We start from the raw sequence: 25,653 nt of genomic DNA, 5'->3' as shown, positions 1-25,653 counted from the left end.
TGAGGGCCACTTATCAGGTCGCGGCCCCCAGACGGAAGGGCCTCCCTGCACCCCAGCTACGAAACACGCCCGGGCGGTGACGCCCCTGAGAGCTGTGCCGTGCCTCCTACAGGAGAGCTCTCCCGAGGGGTCCCCTCCCACTCCCGGGCACCACCTCTACTAACCCCAGGCATAAACAGTCCAGTGACGACACTTTCCACCTCCCGAGTCGCGTCAAAGACTTAGCGAACGTGACAGTTGGTGAATGTGACCAGTAAGGTAGAAACAATCACTAGAAAGTGACGGTCAGTGAATATGAACAGTGAGACAGAAACTATACACCAGAAGGTAATGGTCTGGAATGTGAACAGCGTGACAAAAGTGATATACCAAGATTCCTATCCTAACTGACCCAAGGTACTGTGTCTATACCTAAGCCCTACGGAACCAGGGAAATGTATCAGTGGCGGCGCGAGACTAAGAACAGTCCATAGAGACAGAACGTGTAAACAGTGCCGCCGCGGCTAAGTGACATTACCGCGCGCCGTGACTCGGGTACAGACATCGCGCCTATGTGATATGTATGGTAGTACTGATTAACCTGGCGCTTCACTTCATCCATATGTAGCGTACCCTGACGAGTGTATTAAATGGCAATTGTGCATTAACTCTAACACCTATATTGTGCACTAGTGACCTGTCATATCTATGTATGAGGTTGTATATTGGCCCCGACATCATTACTGTTCTTGTGGACACATTGTACCAAGAGTAATAACTGTCACTTTGTCCCTACCATATTCATAGTATCTTTGTTTATGTATTGTAAGGAGTTTGGATTAAGACAATAGATGTGTTAAGGTATACTGCCGAGTTTTTATGCTCTGTTCCTTTGTGAGTGTTCTACTTCCAGTCTAGAAAGAGGACCCTGCTCAGTCGCTGGTGTTTTTAGGACGAGGAGTCGGACTAAAAATACCCAGCATAACAGAGACCATCCAAGGTTGAATTCAAAATGGGACGGCCACGCTACAGAAAGCTAATGCTTAACTGTTATGTCGTCCAAACTTCCTTTTACCACTGTGGGATCTCTTGTTGGCCTAGTGATGTCCCCATCTTTCAAGCAGCAATATACGATTGACTTTACATATCAATCACCACTCACATCACCAATTCCTAATGGAAAATTCTCGCTCCTCATGAAAGATGTCACTATTCTCCACCGTGCTCAGACAATACAAGATTTGGTCCACTATACTGTATGCCTCGCCAGCGGTGACTTCATTCTCCCAAAGACCACCTTGAAGGGAACAATAAACTCCCTCATTCTCAGACTATATCGGAAAATTGACTCAGAGGTCCTCCGCGACGTAGGGGACCAACAGACCACACTTTCTGTAATGCACTTTTTTTTTTTTTTTAGACAAAATATAACTTCAGCCTACTCATTTTTATTTGCAATGACATGAGAAACCCATCTGTCACTGAAAGTATGGCTGTAAGTCGCCCCATAAATACAGTATTTCCCTTTCCATCTTGCTGGTCTGCTATCCCAATGATCGACGACAGAACGCCATAGAGTATTGTAGTACCTTCTAATACCCCCCCCTTTTTTTTTATTGTGTTTTCTAGCAACGTTTACTCGTCGTTAGTTTTTATATCTTGTTCGTACAGTACGTCGGGGAGGGTGTTTCTGCTGCTATTCGCAGTGTCGAGGAATCATCTCTCCCTTTCCTCGTCCAAAACCTAGCTCTAGCGACAATCTATCAAAACCTAGCTCTAGCGACAACCTATCACTTCAAAATCCCTACGATTTACTGACTACAGACCGGTGTGATAAGTGAGACTGAATCAATAATGATACTTATTTTAAAAACCTTAAAAATTATCTCAAAACCTTCTCTCTCACATTTTTACTCATCCATGGGCTTAAATTAAGGTAAAGGATTGTGAGTATTCCTAATGGTTCTCACCATCCTCCGTTCAGCTATTCTTTGGGATGTCTAAACCATAATTAAGACCCAATATTTCACAGTAACCTTTCTTCAAATGTACCTTTTCCACTATGAACAACTATATAACTACTTCAGACCTAATGTGCGCCTCCACATGCTACTGTCAACAAACCGCCGCCCCCTCACTCTCAACACAACGATAACAATACTTGCCAGTTAGGTAATTTTCCATATACCAAGTAGAGGAGTACACTGAAAGCATGTGCCTAAAATAAGGACATGACAATAAATTATATGATACAGACTATTTCTGAAGCACCCTAACAGTAGTATACAACATTATATGCAATGACCAGAGCAGTTGCCAAAGTATCTCTGGCATCAACAGGTGACATTTCACACTGCACAATCTTGACCATGTAATGGAGGTTGATATATAAATATACATAATTTTTGTCGATAGAAGTTCCTTATTAACATTATTAATTCATCATAAAGTTAGCGCCTTGTCAAAAGGAGGCCTCATACGTTTACTTTGACGTATTTCACACAACCAAACCGTAACGAAGACTGGAAGTTCAACTGACATAACAGCTGACTGGTAATGCACAACTGAAGCAGAAGAAATGATGCAGTCAGTGTGGGCGACAGCTGGGTAGCACACGTTCCCTTTCAGCCTTAGCGGGAGCGTCATCATGAACCTGAGCAGGAGCCCCGGCCCACCCACCAGGGATGTGCTTAAGAAGATGCGGGAGGACGAGGAGGATCTGCTGCAGCCTCCCATACCTGCCCCTTCGCCTGAAGGTCATTATTGAAAATTCTTTAACAACCCCCCAGCCCAACTCATTTTTTTTCTAACAGAGGATCGAGTGGCAAGAGTGAAAGATGAGTTTTGGGCGAGAGTAGAAGCATGTATAGACAAGTTTGAGAGGAGCGAGAGAGTACTTTTAATTGGAGACATGAATGGCAAAGTTGGGAATTTACGAGTGGATGGAGTGGTTAGTCAGTGGGGAGTGCCAGCTGAAGTAGATGGGAATGGTAGTGCTTTGGTGGACATCTGTGCTTGTAAGGGGTTGGCAATAGCCAACACCTACTTCCGTCATAAGATGATCCACCGGTATACATGGAGAGTAATGAGGAGGATGGATGATGAACTTGTTGAACGAAAGGCAATGATAGACTACGTGTGTGTGGATGAGCGAATGAGAAGACAAGTGTTGGATGCAAGAGTGTGGAGAGGGTGGGGGAATGGAGTCTCGGACTATCACTTAGTGATGGCCAAGGTAAAGCTGCAAAGAAAATGGTTGAGGAGACGAAGGGGAAGACAGGAGGAAACATCTCCTGTGAGAAGAGTGGAGAAATTGCAAGATAGTGAGAAAATGGCAGAGTATAAGAGCATAGTAGAAGAAAGATTGGGAAGGTATGAGCTAGAGCAGATGGAAGGGATGGAAGACGTATGTAAGATATTCACGGAAGAGATAGGCGCAGTGTGTGAGGCGGTTTGTGGAGTGAGGAGGTGATGCAAGGGTGTGCATGGGACAGCGTGGTGGAATGATGAGGTGAAACGAGCTGTGGAACAAAAGAAGAAGGCATGTAGTGAATGGTTAGCGAGTAGAGGAAGTTTGTAGAGGAAGGGGAGAAGATGAGAGAGAGAAGAGAGAGGTATATGTGTGCAGGAGAAGGGAGGTTAAGAGACTGGTGAAGGAGAGTAAGAAGAAAGTGGATGAAGAGTTTGGGAGGAATCTGAGTGTGAAATGGACGGAGAGTAAGAAATTGTTTTGCAAGGAGGTAAAGAAAGTAAGGCAGTGTGAATGGGGAAATAGTAGGGGAGTGAAAGATAGGAATAATAGATTGTTGGTGGAGAAGAGAGAGATATTGAGGAGATGGAAGGAGCACTTTGAGGATTTGTTGAATGTAGAGAGTGAGAGCAGTGCGAGAATAAGTGGTTGGGGAATGGCTGGGAGAAGAAGAGATGAGAGGAGGAAGAGATCAGTAGGGCGGAAGTAATGGAAGCAATGAAGAAGATCAAGTTGGGAAAGGCCCCAGGAATTGACGGAGTGTGTGGTGATATGCTGAGGTATGGGGGTGAGATTGTTGTGGAATGGATATGGAAGTTGTGTAGATTGGCTTGGGAAGAGGGAAGGGTTCCAGAGGACTGGAAATCAGGTATAATTGTTCCTTTATACAAAGGAAAAGGGGAGAGAGAAGTTTGTGGTAACTACTACTACTACTACTACTACTGCCAGACGCCTCAATCCCGTTTGGGGTGGCCACAAACAAATCGCCTCCAAGTCGCCCTGTCCCCCGCCATTTCACTGCCCTGCTCCCAACTCAAACCCCCCTCTCTCATATACCTCTCCACCCCATCCCTCCATCTCATCCTCGGTCTGCCCCTCCCTCTTCCACCCTCCACCTCACTCACATACACTCTCTTCGTCAGTCTTTCTCCATAGGGGTATTTGCCTTCTTAGTGTGACGGGTAAAATATATGGTAGAATACTCATTGATAGGGTTAGGCATATGACAGAGGAGCTAGTTGGAGAAGAACAAGGGGGATTTAGGAACGGAAAAGGGTGTGTAGATCAGATATTTGTTCTAAGATGTTTAGTAGAGAAGTATCTAGAGAAGGGAAGGAAAGTGTATGCTGCCTTCATGGACTTGGAGAAAGCTTATGACAGAATAGATAGGCAAGTTATGTGGAAGGTATTAAGAATATATGGAGTGGAGGGGAAATTACTGAGTGCTGTGAAGAGTATGTACGAGGGAGCTAGGGCTACGGTGCGAGTGGATGGTGAGCAGAGTGAGTTCTTTGATCTCAATGTGGGACTGAAACAGGGTTGTGTGATGTCTCCATGGCTGTTTAATATATACATGGATGGGGTTGTAAAGGAGGTGCAGGGTAGGGCAGTAGATGTGGGGGTGGCTCTAATGAATGAGTGTGAGATTTGGAAGATTCCGGTGCTGCCATTTGCTGATGATACAGTATTGTTGAGTGAAGATGAATGGGAGTTGCAAGGTTTGGTGAATGAATTTGGGACAGTGTGTAAGAGGAGGAAGCTGAAAGTTAATGTAAACAAAAGTAAAGTTATGGTGTTTGAGAGGAATGAAGTCACAGAGTGTACAGTGAGGTTGGATGGTGAGGATATGGAGAATGTGAATGCATTCAAGTACTTGGGTAGAGTGATGAGTAAGGATGGAACTTTGGGGGATGAAGTGCGTGAAAGGGTACAGCAGGGAAGGAAGGTCGTTGGTTCACTGAAAGCAGTGATGAGAAATAGGGAGGTGAGTATGGAAGTTAAGAAGTCACTGCATGATAGCATTGTGATCCCTACCCTGACGTATGGAAGCGAGGCGTGGACCTTGCAAGAGGGGAACAAGTCAAGAGTGAGTGCAGTGGAAATGAGTTACTTGAGAGGAGCATGTGGAGTGACATGGAGGGACAGGCTGACGAATGAAGAAGTGAAGGAACGTTGTGGGGTGGATGTGGTTGAGAAGATTAGGAGAAATACACTGAGGTGGTTTGAACATGTGGAGAGAATGGAGAGTGAAAGACTGACTAAGAGGGTGTATGTAGGTAAGGTTGAGGGAGGGAGAGGGAGGGGTAGACTGAGGATGAGGTGGAGGGATGGAGTTGAGAGGTATATGAGGGAGGGGGGGTGAGTTGGGGGGAGGGTAGTCAAATGGTGGGTGACAGAGCGACTTGGAGGCGTTTTGTCTGCGGCCACTCTTTGTGGGATTAGGGCGTTGGGCTACAGATAGATAGACAGATAGCTTCCTCCTTTATTTTATTGAGCTCAGTATTGCCTATTTCAAGCTGAAAAGACTAGATACCGCTTTCATTAGCTCATTCAATAAGAGGGTGCTCATAACCACTTCACTCCAGTGATGGACAGTCATGGTCATAAATAATCATTTAAACTCCTGTCCCTCTTGCCTCACCTGGCTCCTTTATGCGCGGCAAGTTGCAGTGTAGTAAGAGGGGCTGAGAGAGAGGGGCCAGAGAGAGAGAGAGAGAGAAGTAAAGGTGGGAAGGGGGAAAGAGTGATGGTGCTGGGATGGAGTGTGGAAGAGGAGGGAAGGTAGGTAGGGGAGGGAGAATGAAATGTGAAGTGTTGGTCACATAATTTGTCTATTTTCTTTAATTTAAAGCATGATATAAAGGAGTTAATATTCGGTAGATAATGCTACATTACACCCAACGTCAGATATCAAGGTTTAGAGTTGTGATATATATGGGCTGGCTTGTGAGAGAAAATTAATATACTGACGTGACAGATCAAACATTAGTGCAGAGTCAGATATATGTGTTTATCCGAGTATTTTGACTTTGGATGCAGAATGGAATCTGGATGGCTTTTGTAATGTAAGAAACATCCCCTACCCTAACATGTAAATAATATTTGGAACTTAAATATCAGCTGCAACCTTTGACATGGCTGTATCCACAGTAAATATGATCATCCTTTCGGTGCAGTCACCATCATGTCAGCTATTTTATGGCATCTCTATATGAAAGGGCTATTTAAAGTAATTGCATAAAAGGAAATAAATTTGATGTCTGCACATGGGTGGATATAGTAACAATATCTCTCATAATCTGTTTTGCTTAGAATCATCAGCTCGGAATGATATTTTCCTCCGATAAAAAACAGCTATTTACAAATTGGTGGGCAAGGCAATAGTGTGTTGTGCTTGAAACTTCTGGCTCTGCACTAATGTTTGATCTGTCATGTCAATATAGTTCTCTCACATGCCAGCTATTAATATCATCACCTATCTACAGCTTATCTGATGTTGCTATACAAGGTGTAATGCAGCATTATCTACCGAATATTAACTCCTTTATATCATGTCCTGAATGAAAGAAAATAGACAAATAATGTGACCAACACTTCTCATTTCATTCTCCCTCCCCTTCCTCACTCAACCCCCACACCATCGCTCGTCCCCCCAGCCACTTTCCCTTCTCTCTCTGGCCCCTCCCTCTCAGCCCCTCTTACTCCACTGTAACTTGCCACGCATAAAGGAGCCAACCTGAGGCACGGGGTACAGGATAATCACCACGACAATACATTTCACTTTCTTGCTGCCTCCAGACGATATTATCCAGCTTTGAACAGAAAGTTGGAGGTGGATGTGTTAGATATTGCCATCTGTAACCCCTTCATTATTAGAGGTTTGTTAACCATGTAAAATAATTTGGTGGAAGGAAGAGTGAAATCTCAGTTACCTGAACGGGTAAAATTAAACAAATTTTTGCCTGAAAAGGATAACATATATGTGAGAGTTTGAATATTGGAGAAACGAGGTAGTCCGAGAAAAATGATGGATACCAGTGTGGTTTATGAAGGCCTGAATGGAATTAAATGTCATCACAGGGCAGTATTAGACCCTTTTTTTTAAAACTCCCAGAGTGGTTTGGTGCGAGGCATGTGCTGGCTCTCATGGGGTTCCTGGGGTTTGCAAATGTGTACGCAATGAGGGTGAATCTGTCGGTGGCCATTGTCGCCATGGTGAACTACACAGCCATCCCCCACGTGGAGGAAAACAGTACCAATGTATGCCCAGCTCCCTCTGACAATGAGACAAACCATACTGAGGTAAGGAGATCTTTTCCAGAGCTATAATCTTTTTTTTTTTTTTTTTTTTTTTTTTTTTTTTTAAAGCTAGGCCTAAAGTTGTCATCTCCTCATCTTCAGAGCTGAGTTGAAGTAAAGATTAATACAGGAATATGGTGCAAGTCATGAAGAGGTGCTGTGGAACGGATGTAGAATCATAGTACAGTATTGTCTTGTGTCACTGAGCTACATACGGTAACATTAGTTGCAAACAGGTAAAAACCTGGGCCAAATTAAGGTGAAAAGTGTGTTTATTTATTTTTTACATTACAGTATTCTAAATGATTTTCAGTGACACTGAACCACTTCTGCTGCACTAAATAGGCTGACCCTGTGTATTATTTTTGTAGATTACTTGTATACACCAGTGTACAATATAGTTGTTCTAGAAATGCATCCATTTTCCATAGTGTACAGTTTGGTTACATGTTGCAATGTCTCATCAGATTACTTTTAGGTTTCATATATTCATCACTGCATCACAAGTTTGTTTTTCCATCCTTTTGTGATATAACTTTAAGGAAACTTGCAATTCACCACATTTAGAGAACCTGTCATTTCTTATCACTATAAGCCATGGATACCCTTCCTTCTTATATGACATTTCCCAGCTGAAGTTGTGGTTCATATGATGTCTTCTAAGTTGGGGTTCATATGATGTCTCCTCAAATAGGCCTTCTTCATGGCTCACCATACTAATCATTGTTTTGCTTGTTTTGTCTGGCATGTTTTCCAGATGCCAAGTCACAGTTGCATTAGTTCTCCACAAAATAATTGCCACTGTATATACTGTTTCTTTGAAGCAAAATACATGACTGTCCCTGGAGAGATGAGCAAAAGTTATTCACCCTTGCCTCTGTCTGTATGTTTCTGTCACCAGCTTTCAGAAACACAAATAGGGGGGTCATGATAAACATCTATGGGGTTGTGTCACCATTGATGAAATAAGTAAATTTTGGTGACATCTCGGCTGAGTATTGGGACACAGGTATACTTTCAGTAAATTTGGATTTTAAATAATGTATAATAACAATAATTGCTCAGCATGGCAGAGGTATAGGCTCTGTTGAGTGCCATTTTAGTGTAGATTTCCACACACCTGCAGAAAATGGAATGGTATGACCCTTGTTACAGTTTTCCTTCCCAACAGCAGGAATGAGACGCAACCTTCACCACAATTTCTTATCCATACAACTGGAATGAAACTGGACCCTTACTTCAGTTTCCCTTCCCAACAACAGGATGGTGAATTTGTCTGGACTGAACCCCAGCAGGGGATCATTCTTGGGTCCTTCTTCTGGGGATATGTGGTTACCAACTTGATCGGGGGGCGTCTGGGGGAACTGATTGGAGGCAAGGTGGTGTACGGGGTTGGCGTGCTCATCACATCCATATTGACGCTTATAACTCCCGTCGTGGCCCGCTACAGTACAACGCTGCTTATTGCACTCAGGGTGGTCGAGGGATTGGGTGAGGTCAGTTCAACAAAGTCTATCTATCTATCTACCTATAGCCAGGCACCATGATCCCGTAAGGGGTGGTCATTTGTCTTTGAGTTAGTAGTTTTGTGGGGAGGGGCACTAACCCTCCGCCAATCCACTTGTTAACACGTAGGGAACATGTGTGAGTACAGTATGCTATTATATAAGTCAGCTCAGCAAAATACACAAAGTCCTTGTTATGACTTAGACTAAGTCCTGGTTATACAGTACTGTATATCAGTTCAACAAAGTACAAAAATTCCAAGTTATATATTAGTCATTTTAACAAAGCACACCTAAGTCCTAGGTATAAATTAGTCAATTCAACAAAGTACACTAGATCCAAGTTATGTATTGGTCATTTTAACAAAGTACACTAACTCCTAAGTATATATTAGTCAGTTCGTGAAGTACATTAAACCCTTGTTCATACCATAGCTATTAGTAAGTTCAGCAAATTACATTAAGTCCCCATTGTATACTGCCCTTTGTTATGTTCTTTTTTGCTGAAAGGTCTGTAATCAACAAAGGTGTAGTTGGTAATCATCGTTACAATGTTCTGATGTGTTTTAACATAGTTTTTCTTCTGCTTGGCACTTGTGCAGTTACAATAAAGGGAGTGTATTAATTGTAATCTTCACCAGTACAGTTTAAATAAGAAAATGTAGTACTTGAAAGGTAAGAGCAATTAGAAATGATAGCTTGTCAGATAAAGAGTCAGTGACCAGCAGCTTTCTTAACCCGTTCGGTAAAAGGACAATAACCTGTGCTGATGATCTCTTTATGATAGACATTGGTCTATGATATGAACTTATGATGATAGACACTAAGTTGCAATATGAACTTGCAGTAATAGACACTGACCTGGATTATGAACTTAACAGTGAGAGACACTGACCCATACCATGAACCTGCGATGATAAAACACTGACCTGCAATATAAATAAACAGTGATGATATACACTGACCTACAGTATCAGCTTACAGTGACAGACAGTGACACAGGATATGAGCTTATGAACACATAAACCTGTGATATTAACTTATGATGATAGACACTGATCCTCGGTTTGAACTTACAGTGAGACACCAACCTGTGATATGGACTTACGATGATATATATTTAGAATGATTGCTAACACTACTGTTACTCTATTTTAGGGGGTGACGTTTCCGGCTATGAATTCCTTGATGGCAAGGTGGATCCCTCCCCTTGAGCGCAGCAAGATGAGCGCACGTGTTTATGCCGGTAAGTGAATGCACATGTTTGTGTATGTCAGTGTGTGTGTGTATGTGTTTGTGTAAGCTGGGGAGTGAGTGTATGTGTTTGGTTATTGGTTATGATGGTAAGAGAGTGTGTGTGTGTGTGTGTGTGTGTGTGTGTGTGTGTGTGTGTGTGTGTGTGTGTGTGTGTGTGTGTGTTTTGTGTTGTGTGGGGTTGGTTATAATGATAAATATTGGCTATGATGGTAAATGTATGAGTGCTTATCGTTGGTTTTGGTGGTAAGTGTGTGTGTTTGGTTATAATGGTAAATAAGTGTACGGTATATGTGCAATTTGTTATAATGGTAAATAAGTGTGTATTTTGTCATCTGTCTATCTATTGCCAGACGCCTTAATCCCGTACAGGGTGACCACAAACAAATTGCCTCCACGTCACACTGTCCCCTGCCATTTCACTGCCCCGCTCCCAGCTCACACCCCCCTCTCTCATATACCTCTCCACTCCATCCCTCCATCTCATCCTTGGCCTCTACCTCCCTCTCCCCCCCTCCACCTCACTCACATACACTCTCCTCGTCACTCTGTCACCCTCCATCCTCTCCACATGGCCAAACCATGACAGTGTGTTCCTCCTAACGCTTCTTATCACATCCACATCCACACCACAACGCTTCTTTATATGCTTATTTGTCAGCCTGTCTCTCCATGTGACCCCATAGGCTCCTTAAATAACTCATTTCCACTGCTCTCACTCTTGACTTGTGTCCTTCCAACAACGTCCAAGCTTCACTTCCATACATTAGAGTTGGTATCACAATACTGTCATGTAGTAACTTTTTCACTTCCATGCTCACTCCCCTGTTTCTTATCACTGCTTTCAAGGAACCAGCAACCTTCCTTCCTTGTTGCACCCTTTCAAGCACTTCACCCTCCAAACTTCCATCCTTACTCATCACACTCCCCAAGTACTTAAACATACTCTCGTTTTCCATTTCCTCACCATCCAACTTCACTGTACATTCACTGACTTCACCTCTTTCAAAGACCATCACTTTACTCTTCCCTACATTTACATTTAGATTCCATTTCTTACATACTCTCCCAAACTCATCCACCAAGCCTTGCAGCTCCCCTTTGTCTTCACTTAACAACACAGTATCAACTGCAAACAAGAGTGTTTTGTCATAATTAATAGTAAATGAGTGTCTGTTTGATTATGAGAATAATGTATGTTTGGTTATACATTAATGGTAAATGAGTGTCTGTTTGATTATGAGGATAATGTATGTTTGGGTATACATTAATGGTAAATGAGTGTCTGTTTGGTTATAAGGTTGAGTCAGTGCAAATGTTTGTTTATGTTGGTAAGGGAGCATGTATACTTGTTTTTTCTGGCAAGATACACTTGTGTATGGTGTTCCTATGATTGTGAGTGCATGTGGTCGCATGTATGAGGCAACGTAACCTATGCTAGGATTTTTTAATTACACAATAATAAATTTGACACTCCAAGAGAGAGCTGGAAGTATTTCACTCATATACTGTAATACCATCAGGGGTGTAGCCTGGTCACATGTCCTTAAATATCCTTAGCTCTAGTAGCCTAGCCAGGGGTCACTGGAACACGGTGGGGGTAATATGGGATTAGCTGTTAAAATTAATATTTTTGTATGTAAGTACCACAGTTTAAAGATTGGCTATATAGTCATTTCATGTATCATATATGTAAATGCTGCATAGATGTTACAGTATCTTTGTGGCTGAGTCATCAGTTAATATATGGAGTGTTACCTGGGGTTACATTGTGTGATAAGCAAACAATGACTTGGCTTCCCACATGCCACCACTGCCTCACCACAAAATGTACACTCATCACCTGGAATGCCTGTCAGAAAAAATTATATCAGGCTTGCATAAGAGGAATTAATAGTGTAGTTCATGTATTAATAGAATTTGATCAATTAAAACTGTACTGTATGTTATTGTATATAGGAACATTAGAAACTATCCTTCCAGTTACATTAAATATGAATCATACATCACAGGTAAAATAAAATAGTTACATCTAATTAGTTATTAAAATCCCCAGCTTAAAGTCTAAGAGGTTCCTCCTAAACCAAATAAAACCCAGAATATAATATATAAAAAGTTCATGTTACTGAAAGGGTTAAGTGTGTAGTGTGTAAGGTGATAAATGTGTTCCAGATCAACAGCTTTTTCACAGATTTGGGGCAGTGTGGCAGATCAGTTGTGTAGGTAGTTGTGAAGTTTTAATTAGCTGTATTTCAGTAATTTACTGAAAATTACCCCCTTCAGTCTGGTGATATGTATTATTGGTGTTCTTGGTGCCACCTGATGAGTTTATTCAACATAGGACAGACCTCCAGCAGTGAAGAACTTAATGTAATGAAGGATATTCAACTACAGGGTACTTAGGTGTCTGAAGCTGAAGAAAATTATATTGTGATACAGTAGCTGTAATGATATATAACAAATTTTATTAGCCTGAAGGGATTAATTGCAAACAATAAATAAATATTTAAATAAACTAGAAAGCACTCAGAGAGCACATACCTCTGCCAGTGCCAGTAAAATTTTTGATAAAATGCTGTAATTCTGCATTCATACTTGGTTAATACTTTTATGGGCTAACATACTGTAATTGTTTAATTCTGCAGTCTTTGTTTGCCCTTTTACAAAGAGTCAGAGTAATGCCCTTCATGATTTATTCCTCCATTCAGATCTAACCCTTTCCTTGACTTATTGCTTACTTATCTACCAGATTTCATTGAAGTCTGATAATTTTTGAGATCTTGTACACAAATAGAACATAACTGTAATCCAACTTCACTGGCAGAGGCAGTAAATAAATAAGTAAATAAATAAAAAAGGCTACATACAACGAAGACTTGTGTTATGAGCACTTTGACGTTACCTTAGGGTCGCAGTTTGGGACGGTGATCTCGCTGCCAGTCTCTGGGCTGCTGTGTCAGTCGTCCCTGGGATGGCCATCTGTTTTCTATGTCTTTGGTGCACTTGGCCTCCTCTGGTTTGTCGTCTGGATGATCCTGGTAGGCTGAACCTTGAATTTATTCATCATAATGAAAATCATTTGGTATTTGGCAGAGTAGAATAAGTCTTCATATACTGTATTGTATTTTATATACTGCATTGTTCTTTATGTCTCACTGTGGGTATTAAGTCCATCTCTGAGGTCCAATAATCTTCCCACATGCCACACACCTTCACATGTCACCAGTTCATTGTACCATCCATACTGAATTAGTGCATTGGCTGCCTCATTCAGGACGGATGTGATGACATGAGTGTGGGTGTTTTATGATATATCAGTTAATGTTTATAATGATGGTGATGATGATGGCTTTTTTTTTTCCTTTTAACTGATTTATGGGAAATAGGATGATGGTAATGAAAATATTGATGCTTCTAATGATGGTGATATATATATATTTTTTTTTACCCATTCCATTGACCAGTGGGATATAAGATGATGATTTTTTTTTTTAAACCCACCACAGATTTGGAAACAAGAATAGGTTGGCTGTGATGGTTTGTTAGTGATGTTGATGACTAAGTTAATGATTATGATGTTATTAATAATAATGATATTGATAGTTCATGATGATGTAAATAACAAAAGGTGTACCTATAATTGAAAGTAATTGTTTTTGTTGAAGATTCATAACACACCAGCCTCTCACCCAAGGATCAGCTTGGACGAAAAAATCTACATTGAGAGCTCCCTAGGTCCCACCAAGGTCAGTATAGCCAGAATCCTTTCTTGTATCTCCCAGTGTACAGTGAATACCATGTTTCAATGACATTTGCTATATGCATAAGATGACAACCACTGTCTAATACTGTACAACTCACCACTCTTATTATCATGACTCTCTACCCCAGTGAACTGTCACCACAACCTATCTACTAACATTACTGACTACAATCTGTTTGCTATTAACTGTACCTGAGGCACTGATGAGGCACCTGCATGTGGTGGTGGTGGTGGTGGTGGTGTGCACCCTGGGTGGAGCAGCTGTGGTATCTGTCCAGGAGCCAAACTTCCTCCTATTTCCCTGCACCTTGGCATGGGAAGGACCCTGGCAAGGAGCTGTCTGCCTTCCACAAGGGTGTGCCAGATCTCTTTACAATGTATGTAGTGTATTGTACCTGTAGGACAGTCTGACAGAAGCAGTTGTGTACCAAGGGTTACTGGGTCTGCTTGGCCAGACAGACTGGGTTTAATTAACAACAGCTATTCAACACTCAGTCTGTCACCACAATTGATTTACTAACATAAATCTGACTGCTGTTCATCTGCTACATTATAATACTACCTCACTGACTGCTTTATTTGTGACCAAAACTATATGCTTACATATGACTGACTACATTTTATCACTTGCTAACACTATCCCACTAACCACCTAACCACTAACCAACAGCCTGCACCCTGCAACAACACTACCTCAACACACTTCAGGCATGGGTTGAGGCCAACAGGCTGATAATTGCTCTGGCCACATCCACCACTACACTCAACCAGCAGCACTTATGAGCACAGGTACACCCAAAACATCATCTTAACAATGCACCTGTGCCACACTCATCTTCCACTAAGATCCTTGGAATGACATGACAGTGGATTCACCATCAAGGACCAAATACAAGGCATCAGCAGGCAGTGCACCCCCAGACTCAGTACACTCAGGACAATTACAGATTTTGGGCCACAAAAAGAAATGATCTTCCAACTCTACAAATAGTATATTATATTGATATTTTGTGTCTTCCTGGCATGGGCCAACATCCTAACACCCACTACATCTTGCAGACCATACAAAACAGTGATCCACATATCATCACTGGCTGCACCAATACCACTTCCACAATTCACTTATACTTTAAAACCAAAGTCCTCCCTGTCAGAGAACATCTTGACATGAGAGGCAGACAGTTCTATGGGGAAGCCTGTGCTGCCACACAACACAAATAAGACACACAAAACAACCACCACATAATCATTACCAAACCCTCTTCAACATCCCACCTCCAGACACCCATTCACTAGCAGTGAAGAAACATCTACCAGGTACATACCTGTTTCACATGAAGGGAAGTACAACACCTTGAGTAAAACACTATACTGTACTACAAGCCCTCCTCTTTCGCAACATCCAAACGTCCACCCATCAGAGGTATCCTTAAATAGAATTGATCACATTCATATAGCTATGTTTAGATCAGGATATCACCCAGCTTTCTTCAGTTGCCTGTTTTGATTTGGAATTGGATGAAATTACAGATGACACCCACCCCACTTGTAGAATGGGCCCACACAACATAACCCACATTATGGAGCACTGCACAACACATGCCACACTAAGATGCAAACACATCACATCAGTGATGTAGGGAACCTATGGGACAATCTCATAGAGGCAATTGCTTACCACCAAGAACCCCAATAACCACTTTGTTACCATAACTGTCTATTAGTATAAGGTCATTTACAATCTGTCTGTTAATAATACTCCTTCACTGACCACTCTGTGTCATTGTCACAGGTGCTGCCCATCCCTGTCCGCAGTATCCTGACCTCCATGCCATTCTGGGCCATCTTTGTGGTACATTTTGGACAGAACTGGGGCTTCTACACTCTCCTCACCGAGCTGCCTACCTATATGAAGAATGTCCTACACTTTGACATTGCCAGTGTGAGTGAGAGAGGGACCAGGAGGGCAGTATAATTGTCTGACGTGGCTTTCTTGCAGTTCATTCCCAGTGATTTATTTGGATACTAAACCTTACCATTTCTTTTGTTATTTGTGGTTTTGTAATATCAAAATACACTGCATAAATGGCAGACAAAAATATATTAACATACTTGCGGTAGGTAGGGGTGCTCACCATCCACTCACTCGATGTAGTACTGCTCATAGGTGTCTGCCTTTCCCTCTCCTCCCTCCATTCCTTCCTTCCTCTTCTGCCTTTCTTTACTACAGTCTTTCCGCATCCTTCTGCCAATGGATGACTTTACACTCCCTCTTTTGTCTTCCTGTCCTTTATTCTTTCCATTTCCTTCTGCCTATGGGTGACTCAACACTGAGTGACAAGCAGAATGGTTTCCTGTACACCAGGAAACCATTTACTATGCTGGGTGGTAACATAACCAAATTATGGCACCTGGTGGGTTAGTGGGTACTTACGACGCTCCAGTCGGATTGAGCCAATGAAGGTTTATATCCAAGGAGTGGTTGGGGTTATTGCTCACGTAATGACACTCAGGGATGAGTGAGGCTGGTCACTGTTATCTTAAATGTCAGGACCAGCTTGCCTATCCCTGGGCTTCTATGCTCCTCATGGGGCAGCATAGGATTGAATGATGGATAGATGGACCAGATATGGAAATAAACTGGTAAGAATGAGGGGTGGAAAATATCCTAATTCCATGAAAACCCCAAGATTGCTAGCCATCAGGTACAGAATGCTATATTCGGGAAAGCAACCCTATACAGTAGGTAACAATTGAAGTTTTACTGGCTTTTTTATTAATTTAATGTGAACTTAATAGCAAAAAAGATGACTTCAAAGAAATACTGACTGTAATGTCATCAAGGAGAGAAGACTGATCAAGTGGTCATCTACCCTTATATACAGTAATACCCCGCTATGTGATCTCCTTTTAAGCGATACCCTGCCTTTGCGATGTATAAAAAATTAACACCCTTCCCTGCCTATCGATGGCCAGTCCCCAGTTATTCGATGAGTTTTTTTTAACTGTGCGCACTAGACAGACACCTGTGCCCTGCAAGATGACCAACATTGTTTACCTGCATAGAACCGATTACGCATCACTGCAGTGACACAATCATCGCTCTCATGTGGCGCAGGCTACCGTGCTCCAGAACATCTATCTCCAAATGTCAGCGACCGAGTGAAGACCTTCCTGATGCTTGCCTGTGCCGCATCATGTTACATCACTATATTGTATTGCAATGCATCGTTGTTGATCATAACTGTGTACTTGCAGTGCTAGTGATCAGCAGTGTATGATTTACTGTAATTTTGAGTGATTTATTGTGTTATTTTTTGGCTAAATAAGGTGACCATGCCTGGTAAGGGTGCTGCACATGGTGATGCTAGTGGTGCTAAGTGTGGTTCAAAGTGCATCTGTAAAGGTGCTGATGGTGATGAGAAGGCTAAGTGGCAAAGTTTAGGTGACCCAGAAACATGTTTTTGGACTCATTTGGGTGAGTTCTGAACTTGGTTGGGAGGGGGGGATGCCAAGGCTCCCAAATGCATCCCTATTCTTTCTGTGTTTTAACATCCCTGATAAACGATAACCCGTTTCAGTGATGGGTTTTCCCAAACGCATCTCATTGTTATAACGGGGACCAACTGTATACCAGAGAGAGGTCGCATAGCCTACAGTCTCTCTACCTCAAAGAGGATAACATGGAATTGGCTTTTACCATTTTTCTGTACTCTTTTCACCTTAGCTTGGGCCAGATTTTGTCCTTTTGCAGCTTATTTCATGACACTGCTGTGATTGTACAACCTTTCCCTAACTGCTTCATGATTAGCATGGCATTCTGTTAATTTGTTGCTACAGTTGTTACAACTCAATATTGTTGGCAACAGAACAGCTTCATGTCTGCACTGCCTTACCTGGCGATGTGGATCTTCAGTATCGTGATAGGCCAAGCGGCAGACCACCTACGCAGTCGCGGCACTCTCTCCACCACCAACACCCGGAGGATTTGTAATAGCATTGGTAAGTGGTGTAGTGGAATAGTATTGGTAAGTGGAATAGTGGTCTAAGGCACTAATCTGGCAGAGGGGGAGTCAAGTGCTCTGTGCTTTGTTTTGAATCTCAAAGAGGTGACTGAAAATTTTTCTGTCATATAATGCCTCCAGGTAAGGTCAGCCACTTACCCTTAAATACTGTGGTAAACAGTAACCTAACTTTGGACTTCTACATTCCACAGTGGGTCATGTACTGTAAGACTAACTGCCGCATTGTGTGTGTTTGGTGGGGGTGATTGTTCCGTGAGACCCAGCAGTCCTACATGCACCACACCTTTACATGTCAACACTTCAGCTTTAATACCTTATTTCCATACCGAAAACTTGCTAGGGCTGGGGGAGGCAGTGGCTTAATCGGTAGAGAGGTGGCCTGCAGTCCTACCGGACCCAGGTTCAAATCCCCGCTGGGGCAAGGAACAGTTTAAGGATTTGAATTTCATAAAAAAGCAGACATTACCAATCTACCAGAAGACCCGCCGACATGTCGTAAAAATACCCCCGTTAATACCAATACATCAGTCCTGTATGAGACAGCCCTAGCATGTATTCAATATGGACGGTGAGTGTTAACGCCGACGTGGTGACATATAGAGGTGCATGGTATGTAGGGGGACTACTGGGCCTTGAGTGCAGGCTGTGAAGCCTATGCCCAGAGTCGGACACAAAAAAAGGCATTAGTACCCATGTTTTTGTGACATAACCCCTAGGGGTGAGGGGGGTTTCAAGAATACTCCCCCAGTATCCCTGTTTGTCATACGAGGCGACTAAAAGGGTTGGTAGTGGGTTAGTGCCCCACCCCATAAAAAGAACTAACTAAAAAAGCGAAGAAAGTGCCTCGGACCAGGACAGACCATACGTTGACGACTAAGGAACGGACAGAGGACATTCTGAGGGTGGGAACATGGAATGTGAGAGGAGTGAATGATGAAGTGAAAGAGAGAGATTGTTCAGGGCTTGAGGATGCAAGAGTGGATATATGTGGATTGACTGAAACTAAATGGAGAGGTGAAAGGGTGAGAGAATGGGAATATGGTTTAGGTATATGTGTGGGAGTTAATGAGAATGAGAGGGCAAGAGAGGGAGTATGTCTGATGATAAGCAAGAAGTGGAAGGAGAATATAAGAGAGTATGGAACAGTGGGTGCAAGGATTCTGTGGGTGAGGATGAAAGTAGGTACACAAGTGTGGGCGATTGTATGTGTGTATGCTCCGACAGAGGAACGAGTGGCAAGAGTGAAAGATTAGTTTTGGGCGAGAGTAGAAGCATGTATTGACAAATTTGAGAGGAGCGAGAGAGTGCTTATGATTGGAGACATGAATGGCAAAGTTGGGAATGTACGAGTGGATGGAGTGGTTGGTCAGTGGGGTGTGCCAGCTGACGTAGATGGGAATGGTAGTGCATTGGTGGACATCTGTGCTGGTAAGGGGTTGGCAGTAGCCAACACCTACTTTCGACATAAGATGATCCACCGGTATACATGGAGAGTAATGAGGAGGATGGATGAACTTACTGAACGAAAGACAATGATAGACTACGTGTGTGTGGATGAACGAATGAGAAGACAAGTGTTGGATGCAAGAGTGTGGAGAGGGTGGGGGAATGGAGTCTCGGACCATCACTTAGTGATGGCCAAGGTAAAGCTTCAAAGAAAATGGTTGAGGAGACGAAGAGGAACACAGGAGGAAACAGCTCCTGTGAGAAGAGTGGAGAATTTGCAAGATAGTGAGAAAATGGCAGAGTATAAGGGCATAGTGGAAGAAAGATTGGGAAGGTATGAGCTAGAGTAGATGGAAGGGGTGGAAGACGTATGTAAGATATTTATGGAAGAGATAGGCGCAGCGTGTGAGGTGGTTTGTGGAGTGAGGAGGAGATGCAAGGGACAGCATGGTGGAATGATGAGGTGAAACGAGCTGTGGAACAAAAGAAGAAGGCATATAGTGAATGGTTAGCGAGTAGAGGAAGGGGAGAAGATGAGAGAGAGAAGAGAGAGGTATATGTGAGTAGGAGAAAGGAGGTGAAGAGACTGGTGAAGGAGAGTAAGAAGACAGTGGATGAAGAGTTTGGGAGGAATCTGAGTGTGAAATGGAGGGAGAGTAAGAAATTGTTTTGGAAGGAGGTAAAGAAAGTAAGGCAATGTGAAAGGGGAAATAGTAGGGGAGTGAAAGATAGGAATAATAGATTGTTGGTGGAGAAGAGAGAGAAATTGAGGAGATGGAAGGAGCACTTTGAGGATTTGTTGAATGTAGAGAGTGAGAGCAGTGCGAGTATAAGTGGTTGGGGAATGGGTGGGAGAAGAAGAGATGCGAGGAGGGAGGAAGAGATCAGTAGGACAGAAGTAGTGGAAGCAGTGAAGATCAAGTTGGGGAAGGCCCCAGGAATTGATGGAGTGTGTGGTGAAATGCTGAGGTATGGGGGTGAGATTGTTGTGGAGTGGATATGGAAGTTGTGTAGCTTGGCTTGGGAAGAGGGAAGGGTTCCAGAGGACTGGAAATCAGGTATAATTGTTCCTTTATATAAAAGAAAAGGGGAGAGAGAAGTATGTGGTAACCATAGGGGTATTTGCCTTCTTAATGTGACTGGTAAAATATATGGTAGAATACTCATTGATAGGGTTAGGCATATGACAGAGGAGCTAGTTGTAGAAGAACAAGGGGGATTTAGGAATGGAAAAGGGTGTGTAGATCAGATATTTGTTCTAAGATGTTTAGTAGAGAAGTATCTAGAGAAGGGAAAGAAAGTGTATGCTGCCTTCATGGACTTGGAGAAAGCTTATGACAGAATAGATAGGCAAGGTATGTGGAAGGTATTAAGAATATATGGAGTGGATGGGAAATTGTTGAATGCTGTAAAGAGTATGTACGAAGGAGCTAGGGCTACTGTGTGAGTTGATGGTGAGCTGAGTGAGTTTTTTTTATCTCAGTGTGGGACTGAAACAAGGTTGTGTGATGTCTCCATGGCTGTTTAATATATACATGGATGGGGTTGTAAAGGAGGTGCAGGGTAGGGCAGTAGATGGTGGGGGGTGGCTTTAATGAATGAGGGTGAGATTTGGAAGATTCCAGTGTTGCTGTTTGCTGATGATACAGTATTGTTGAGTGAAGATGAATGGGAGTTGCAAGGTTTGGTGAATGAATTTGGGACAGTGTGAGGAATCTGAAAGTTAATGTAAACAAAAGTAAAGTTATGGTGTTTGAGAGGAATGAAGTCACAGAATGTACAGTGAGGTTGGATGGTGAGGTTATGGAGAGTGTGAGTGCATTCAGGTACTTGGGTAGTGTGATGAGTAAGGATGGAACTTTGGGGGATGAAGTGCATGAAAGGGTACAGCAGGGAAGGAAGGTTGTTGGTTCACTGAAAGCAGTGATGAGAAATAGGGAGGTGAGTATGGAAGTTAAGAAGTCACTGCATGATAGTATTGTGATCCCTACCCTGATGTATGGAAGCGATGCATGGACCTTGCAAGAGGGGAACAAGTCAAGAGTGAGGGCAGTGGAAATGAGTTACTTGAGAGGAGCATGTGGAGTGACATGGAGGGACAGGTTGACGAATGAAGAAGTGAAGGAACGTTGTGGGGTGGATGTGGATGTGGTTGAGAAGATTAGAAGTACACTGAGGTGGTTTGGACATGTGGAGAGAATGGAGGATGAGAGACTGACTAAGAGGGTGTTTGTAGGTGAGGTGGAGGGAGGGGTAGACCGAGGATGAGGTGGAGGGATGGAGTTGAGAGGTATATGAGGGAGGGGGGGGTGAGTTGGGGGGAGGGTAGTCAAATGGTGGGTGAGAGCGACTTGGAGGCATTTTGTCTGCGGCCACCCTTTGCGGGATTAGGGCGTCGGGCTATAGATAGAAATCATCAGACTTTGCTCCACAGCCTGGGATCAAATTCTCATCCTTCCAGACGTCACATCACTTCTCTAACCACTTGGCCACCAACTTCCCCAGGTCACTATGGTCCCATGGTGTTCCTTATTCTGGTGGCATACTCTGGGTGCAACAAGAACCTGGCCATCGCCTTCCTGTGCTGTGCAGTTGGACTTAATGGAGCCACCTACTCTGGCTACATGAACTCTCACCTCGATATAGGACCCAACTTTGCTGGCACACTGATGGGAATCACCAACTGTTTTGCCACCATACCTGGCTTCTTGGCCCCCATGGTGGTTGGCTACATTATTAACGGCAATGTAAGTAGGCCAGGGTGAGAACGGTGGATATAGAGTGAAGGTGAGGTGGAGACAGGTTTAGGGTGGGATGGAGACGGGGTGAGGGTGGAGTGGATGTAGGGTGAGGGTGAAGGGAGTCAGGGTCAGGGCAGGGTAAAGACAGGGTTAGAATTGGGCGGAGACAATGTGGCAGCAGGATGGAGAAAGAGGAGGGTTGCCAGTTATATTTACAGAGGACAGTTTGGAAATAAGGGATCATTGTGGTGTTGATGTGGTAAAACATATTGGAAGGATTACCTTTAGATGGTTTAGTCATGTAAAGCAAATGGAAACTAAGAGATTGACTAGGAGATTGCATGTCACGAGATGCAGAGAAAGTGTCATATAAGGAGACAACGCATGGGGTGAAGGGACAGATGAAATACTATATATGAATAAGATTGATGCGAGATGATGGCAGAGGGCAGGGAAACGTGGAGGCAGTTTGTTCATGGCCACACCCTGTAGGATTCAGACATATGGCTTTAGATAGAAGTTGGATTTCTTGGTGCCCGATTGTTTGAGGGTGGAAATTTCAAGTTGGAGATGGCCATGCATTTACACACTATGCTTTGAATCCAGGAGATGGCTGGTTTGTTTTATCTAGTATAATGCTCCCACAGACAGGGTGGTTTCCCTTGGGTTAAGTGATCTGGACTACTGTGGCCTAGCCTTGGGCCCTCCTACACCCTGGGGTATGCTTGGGCAGAGAATTAGCAGTGTGGGTGTTAACTTCGTCTACATAGCGTTACCCACCAGTAAATGCTATGCTTTCTTTCCCTTTAGGAAACCTTGACCCGGTGGCAGCTGGTGTTCTGGATATCAAGCATTGTGTACTTGGTGGGTAACACTTTCTACGTCATTTTCGTTTCTGGGGAAGAGCAGCACTGGAACAACCAAGAGCAATCAGGCAAGTAGGAAATTCCTTCAACTAAAGAAGATGCCAAAAGAATGTGATCCACTAAGATACTGATACAGTAATTTCAGCTAGGTTCATGTCTGTGTGTGTGAACAGGAAATAGCAGGATCATCTATTGGTAACAGCATACACTTAGTTGTACCAAAAATTAATGTAAAATCCTTCGATCTAAGGAAGCAGTCTGAAGCTTCACCAGAAAGTAGCCATGTCACAGTGTTCGTTGTTGCACTGCCACACTCGTACTGTAAAATTTCATGATTTACCCCGGGTTTTAGAATGCTAGAATTTCTAGTACAGTACTGGGTCCTTTAAATGGGCTTCATTCACCTCTCCAAAAAAATTTTCTTGCACATAGAACAAGCTTGGCTGAACACATTTCCCAGAGTATTAGCTATGGTATTTTTGTTGTACTGGTCACCACTTCAAAATAATAGTACAGTTGTTCATGAATTAACTTAGCCTCTGTCCTCCTCAGAAGCATTGTGTGCCCAGGAACCACACCATTATGGTGCTACAGAGAGGTGCCCTGAGGAGTTGACCTCTCCTGTGGGTGGACCAACCCCTTTCCCCACACCACCACCACCACCACCTCCACCTCCACAGTACACCACCAACCAGATTTTGTAGCACCAGCACCACCATCTTTAGGTGACTAAATGGTTGTGATCTGTGGATGTCACTTGCATTTGTGGCAATATCTGCACCAAAGACAAGACTTGTATTTAAAAGTCAGTGATTTTTATATGCTATGTTTTCAATGCCAGGATAATTATTATTATATTCTATGACTGGCAGATCTGAGATTGTAATGGATAGCGAAATATCTTAAAATACATTTTGAAATATTACTGTACATAATTAACAATTTCAGTAAAATAGGGATGAACTTAGATAATGATTAATGAATTATAATTTAAAGGTTTAGTAAACCCCTGGTGTATGAAACCATCTTTGAACAGTCCATAGTTCATCAGAAAAAAAATATATCAGTAGGCATGTTAGGACTATAGACAGATTTATCTTACTGTAATTATATAAAAATGGAAGTTACTAGGAGAGGATAGTGTGGGTTGTTTCAGATAAGAAAGTCAGAAAGTGGTGTGCAAAGTGTGCCAAACCCTGTAACTAAGTCATCCAAGCAAATGGTGCATAAAATGCACTTAGCTGGGGCCCACTCTAAGTTGGCAGAGATTTCAAGCTAATGTAAAGCACAGTTTCAAAAACATATGTTATAATGTGGATTTTTAATGATCTGTCATTTGACAATCAGTTTCTTAAGGCATTCCAGTCATACTGAGTAATTTTAATTGACTGCATACGAGTCATATGCTGACATTTTTATTGCTGTAAATCTAAGCATATCAATAAAATGATGAACCATGAAATATACAGTATATTATTAAATCCCTGTGTATGGTCCTGTATTACCCTGTTCATGTTGTGCTATTCATCAGGTAACTGTTAGTTCTACCAAAGACCAATAACCTTCACTCAGTTGGCAGTTAGCTAGCAATAGGTCCCTGCTTCCAAAATGGAACTAGCATAAATTACTTCTGTTCAGTACTGTAGCTGGTTTTTGTGTTTCCTTTATTCGTGATAACAAAATGTGTCTGGTGGTATAATCTCACACCCAGGTTTTCACTTTGTATGAGGACAGTCCAGCTGAAAAAGAGGTGCACCATAAAGCTGATACTGTTTCAGTGGATGTTGACAAAAACTGGACAGTTGCCGGAAGCAGATGTTGGAAAGAAGTGACTGGACTGACAACCAAAGAACTGTGTTGTGTCAGCCAAAACTATAAGTCACTTTTGGTGCAGTTCTAGCTTAGTTTACTGTTCTTTGTCCTCCACCTTTTACATCTCTCCTCTTCTTTTCTTAGCTTAGTGGCTTGTGACATCTGATGCCTGATGCTAGGAGTTTATTCTTCAGTTTGGTTAATTATATCAGTATTGTAGCCTGAGAGCTATCTTCTCTTTAATCTGGTTTGGCCAGCAATATAAGACATTTCCTTCAACAGGGGTGAATGTAGGAATCAGGGTTTTAAGAAAAATGCATTTTTCTTCTGGTCAATACCTTGCAAAGGTGTATGCAATTTTATAATTTCTTGCTTATTTTTTACCTTTGAGGAAGATCATCACAGAAGTGTATGTTGTTGAGTAACCCTGGTCAGTCTAGCCAGGCAGAACAATCAACTGCAGGCAAGCAACTGCACCTAAAGGACCATTCTATGCAGTGAACATGATTTTATATACAGTATATGTATTATATTGTGGTAGGTGGGAGTGCTCACCATCCACTCATTCGATGTAGTGCTGCTTTGGGTGTCTGCCCTTTCCACTCTTCCTTCCTTTCTCTTCTGTCTTTCTTTCTTTCCTCTCCTTTCTGCCTATGGGTGACTCAACACTAAGTAACAGGCCAAATGGTTTCCTGTACACCAGGAAACCATTT

At 42.6% G+C, this 25,653-nt stretch overlaps 1 protein-coding gene across 1 annotated transcript; it reads left to right on the top strand.

Moving 5' to 3' along the window:
* The first annotated feature begins 2,568 nt into the window (after window positions 1-2,568).
* LOC145410447 (putative inorganic phosphate cotransporter) lies at window positions 2,569-23,990 on the top strand. Its single transcript, XM_080280599.1, has 11 exons — window positions 2,569-2,735; window positions 7,344-7,531; window positions 8,791-9,024; window positions 10,192-10,279; window positions 13,195-13,325; window positions 13,953-14,033; window positions 15,843-15,992; window positions 17,920-18,052; window positions 22,027-22,268; window positions 23,073-23,196; window positions 23,681-23,990. Exons 1-11 carry the CDS (start codon window positions 2,627-2,629, stop codon window positions 23,830-23,832), a joined length of 1,632 nt encoding a protein of 543 aa, XP_080136725.1. The 5' UTR covers window positions 2,569-2,626; the 3' UTR covers window positions 23,833-23,990.
* Window positions 23,991-25,653: the final 1,663 nt, after the last annotated feature.

Source organism: Coenobita brevimanus, chromosome 85 (genome assembly GCF_032717465.1).
Source record: "Coenobita brevimanus isolate Jiangsu-jjx chromosome 85, ASM3271746v2, whole genome shotgun sequence".
Taxonomy (NCBI): domain Eukaryota; kingdom Metazoa; phylum Arthropoda; class Malacostraca; order Decapoda; family Coenobitidae; genus Coenobita; species Coenobita brevimanus.
The sequence above is the reverse complement of the archived record's forward strand: the minus strand, read 5'-3'. Positions and strand labels throughout refer to the sequence as shown.

Bases quoted from the DNA above. Each gene is read 5' to 3' on its own strand.
- LOC145410447 (XM_080280599.1), top strand. From the start codon at position 2,627: ATGAACCTGAGCAGGAGCCCCGGCCCACCCACCAGGGATGTGCTTAAG. The intron at 9,025-10,191 runs GTCAGTTCAACA...ACTCTATTTTAG, and splicing joins TGGTCGAGGGATTGGGTGAG to GGGGTGACGTTTCCGGCTAT. The intron at 23,197-23,680 runs GCAAGTAGGAAA...TGTCCTCCTCAG, and splicing joins GAACAACCAAGAGCAATCAG to AAGCATTGTGTGCCCAGGAA.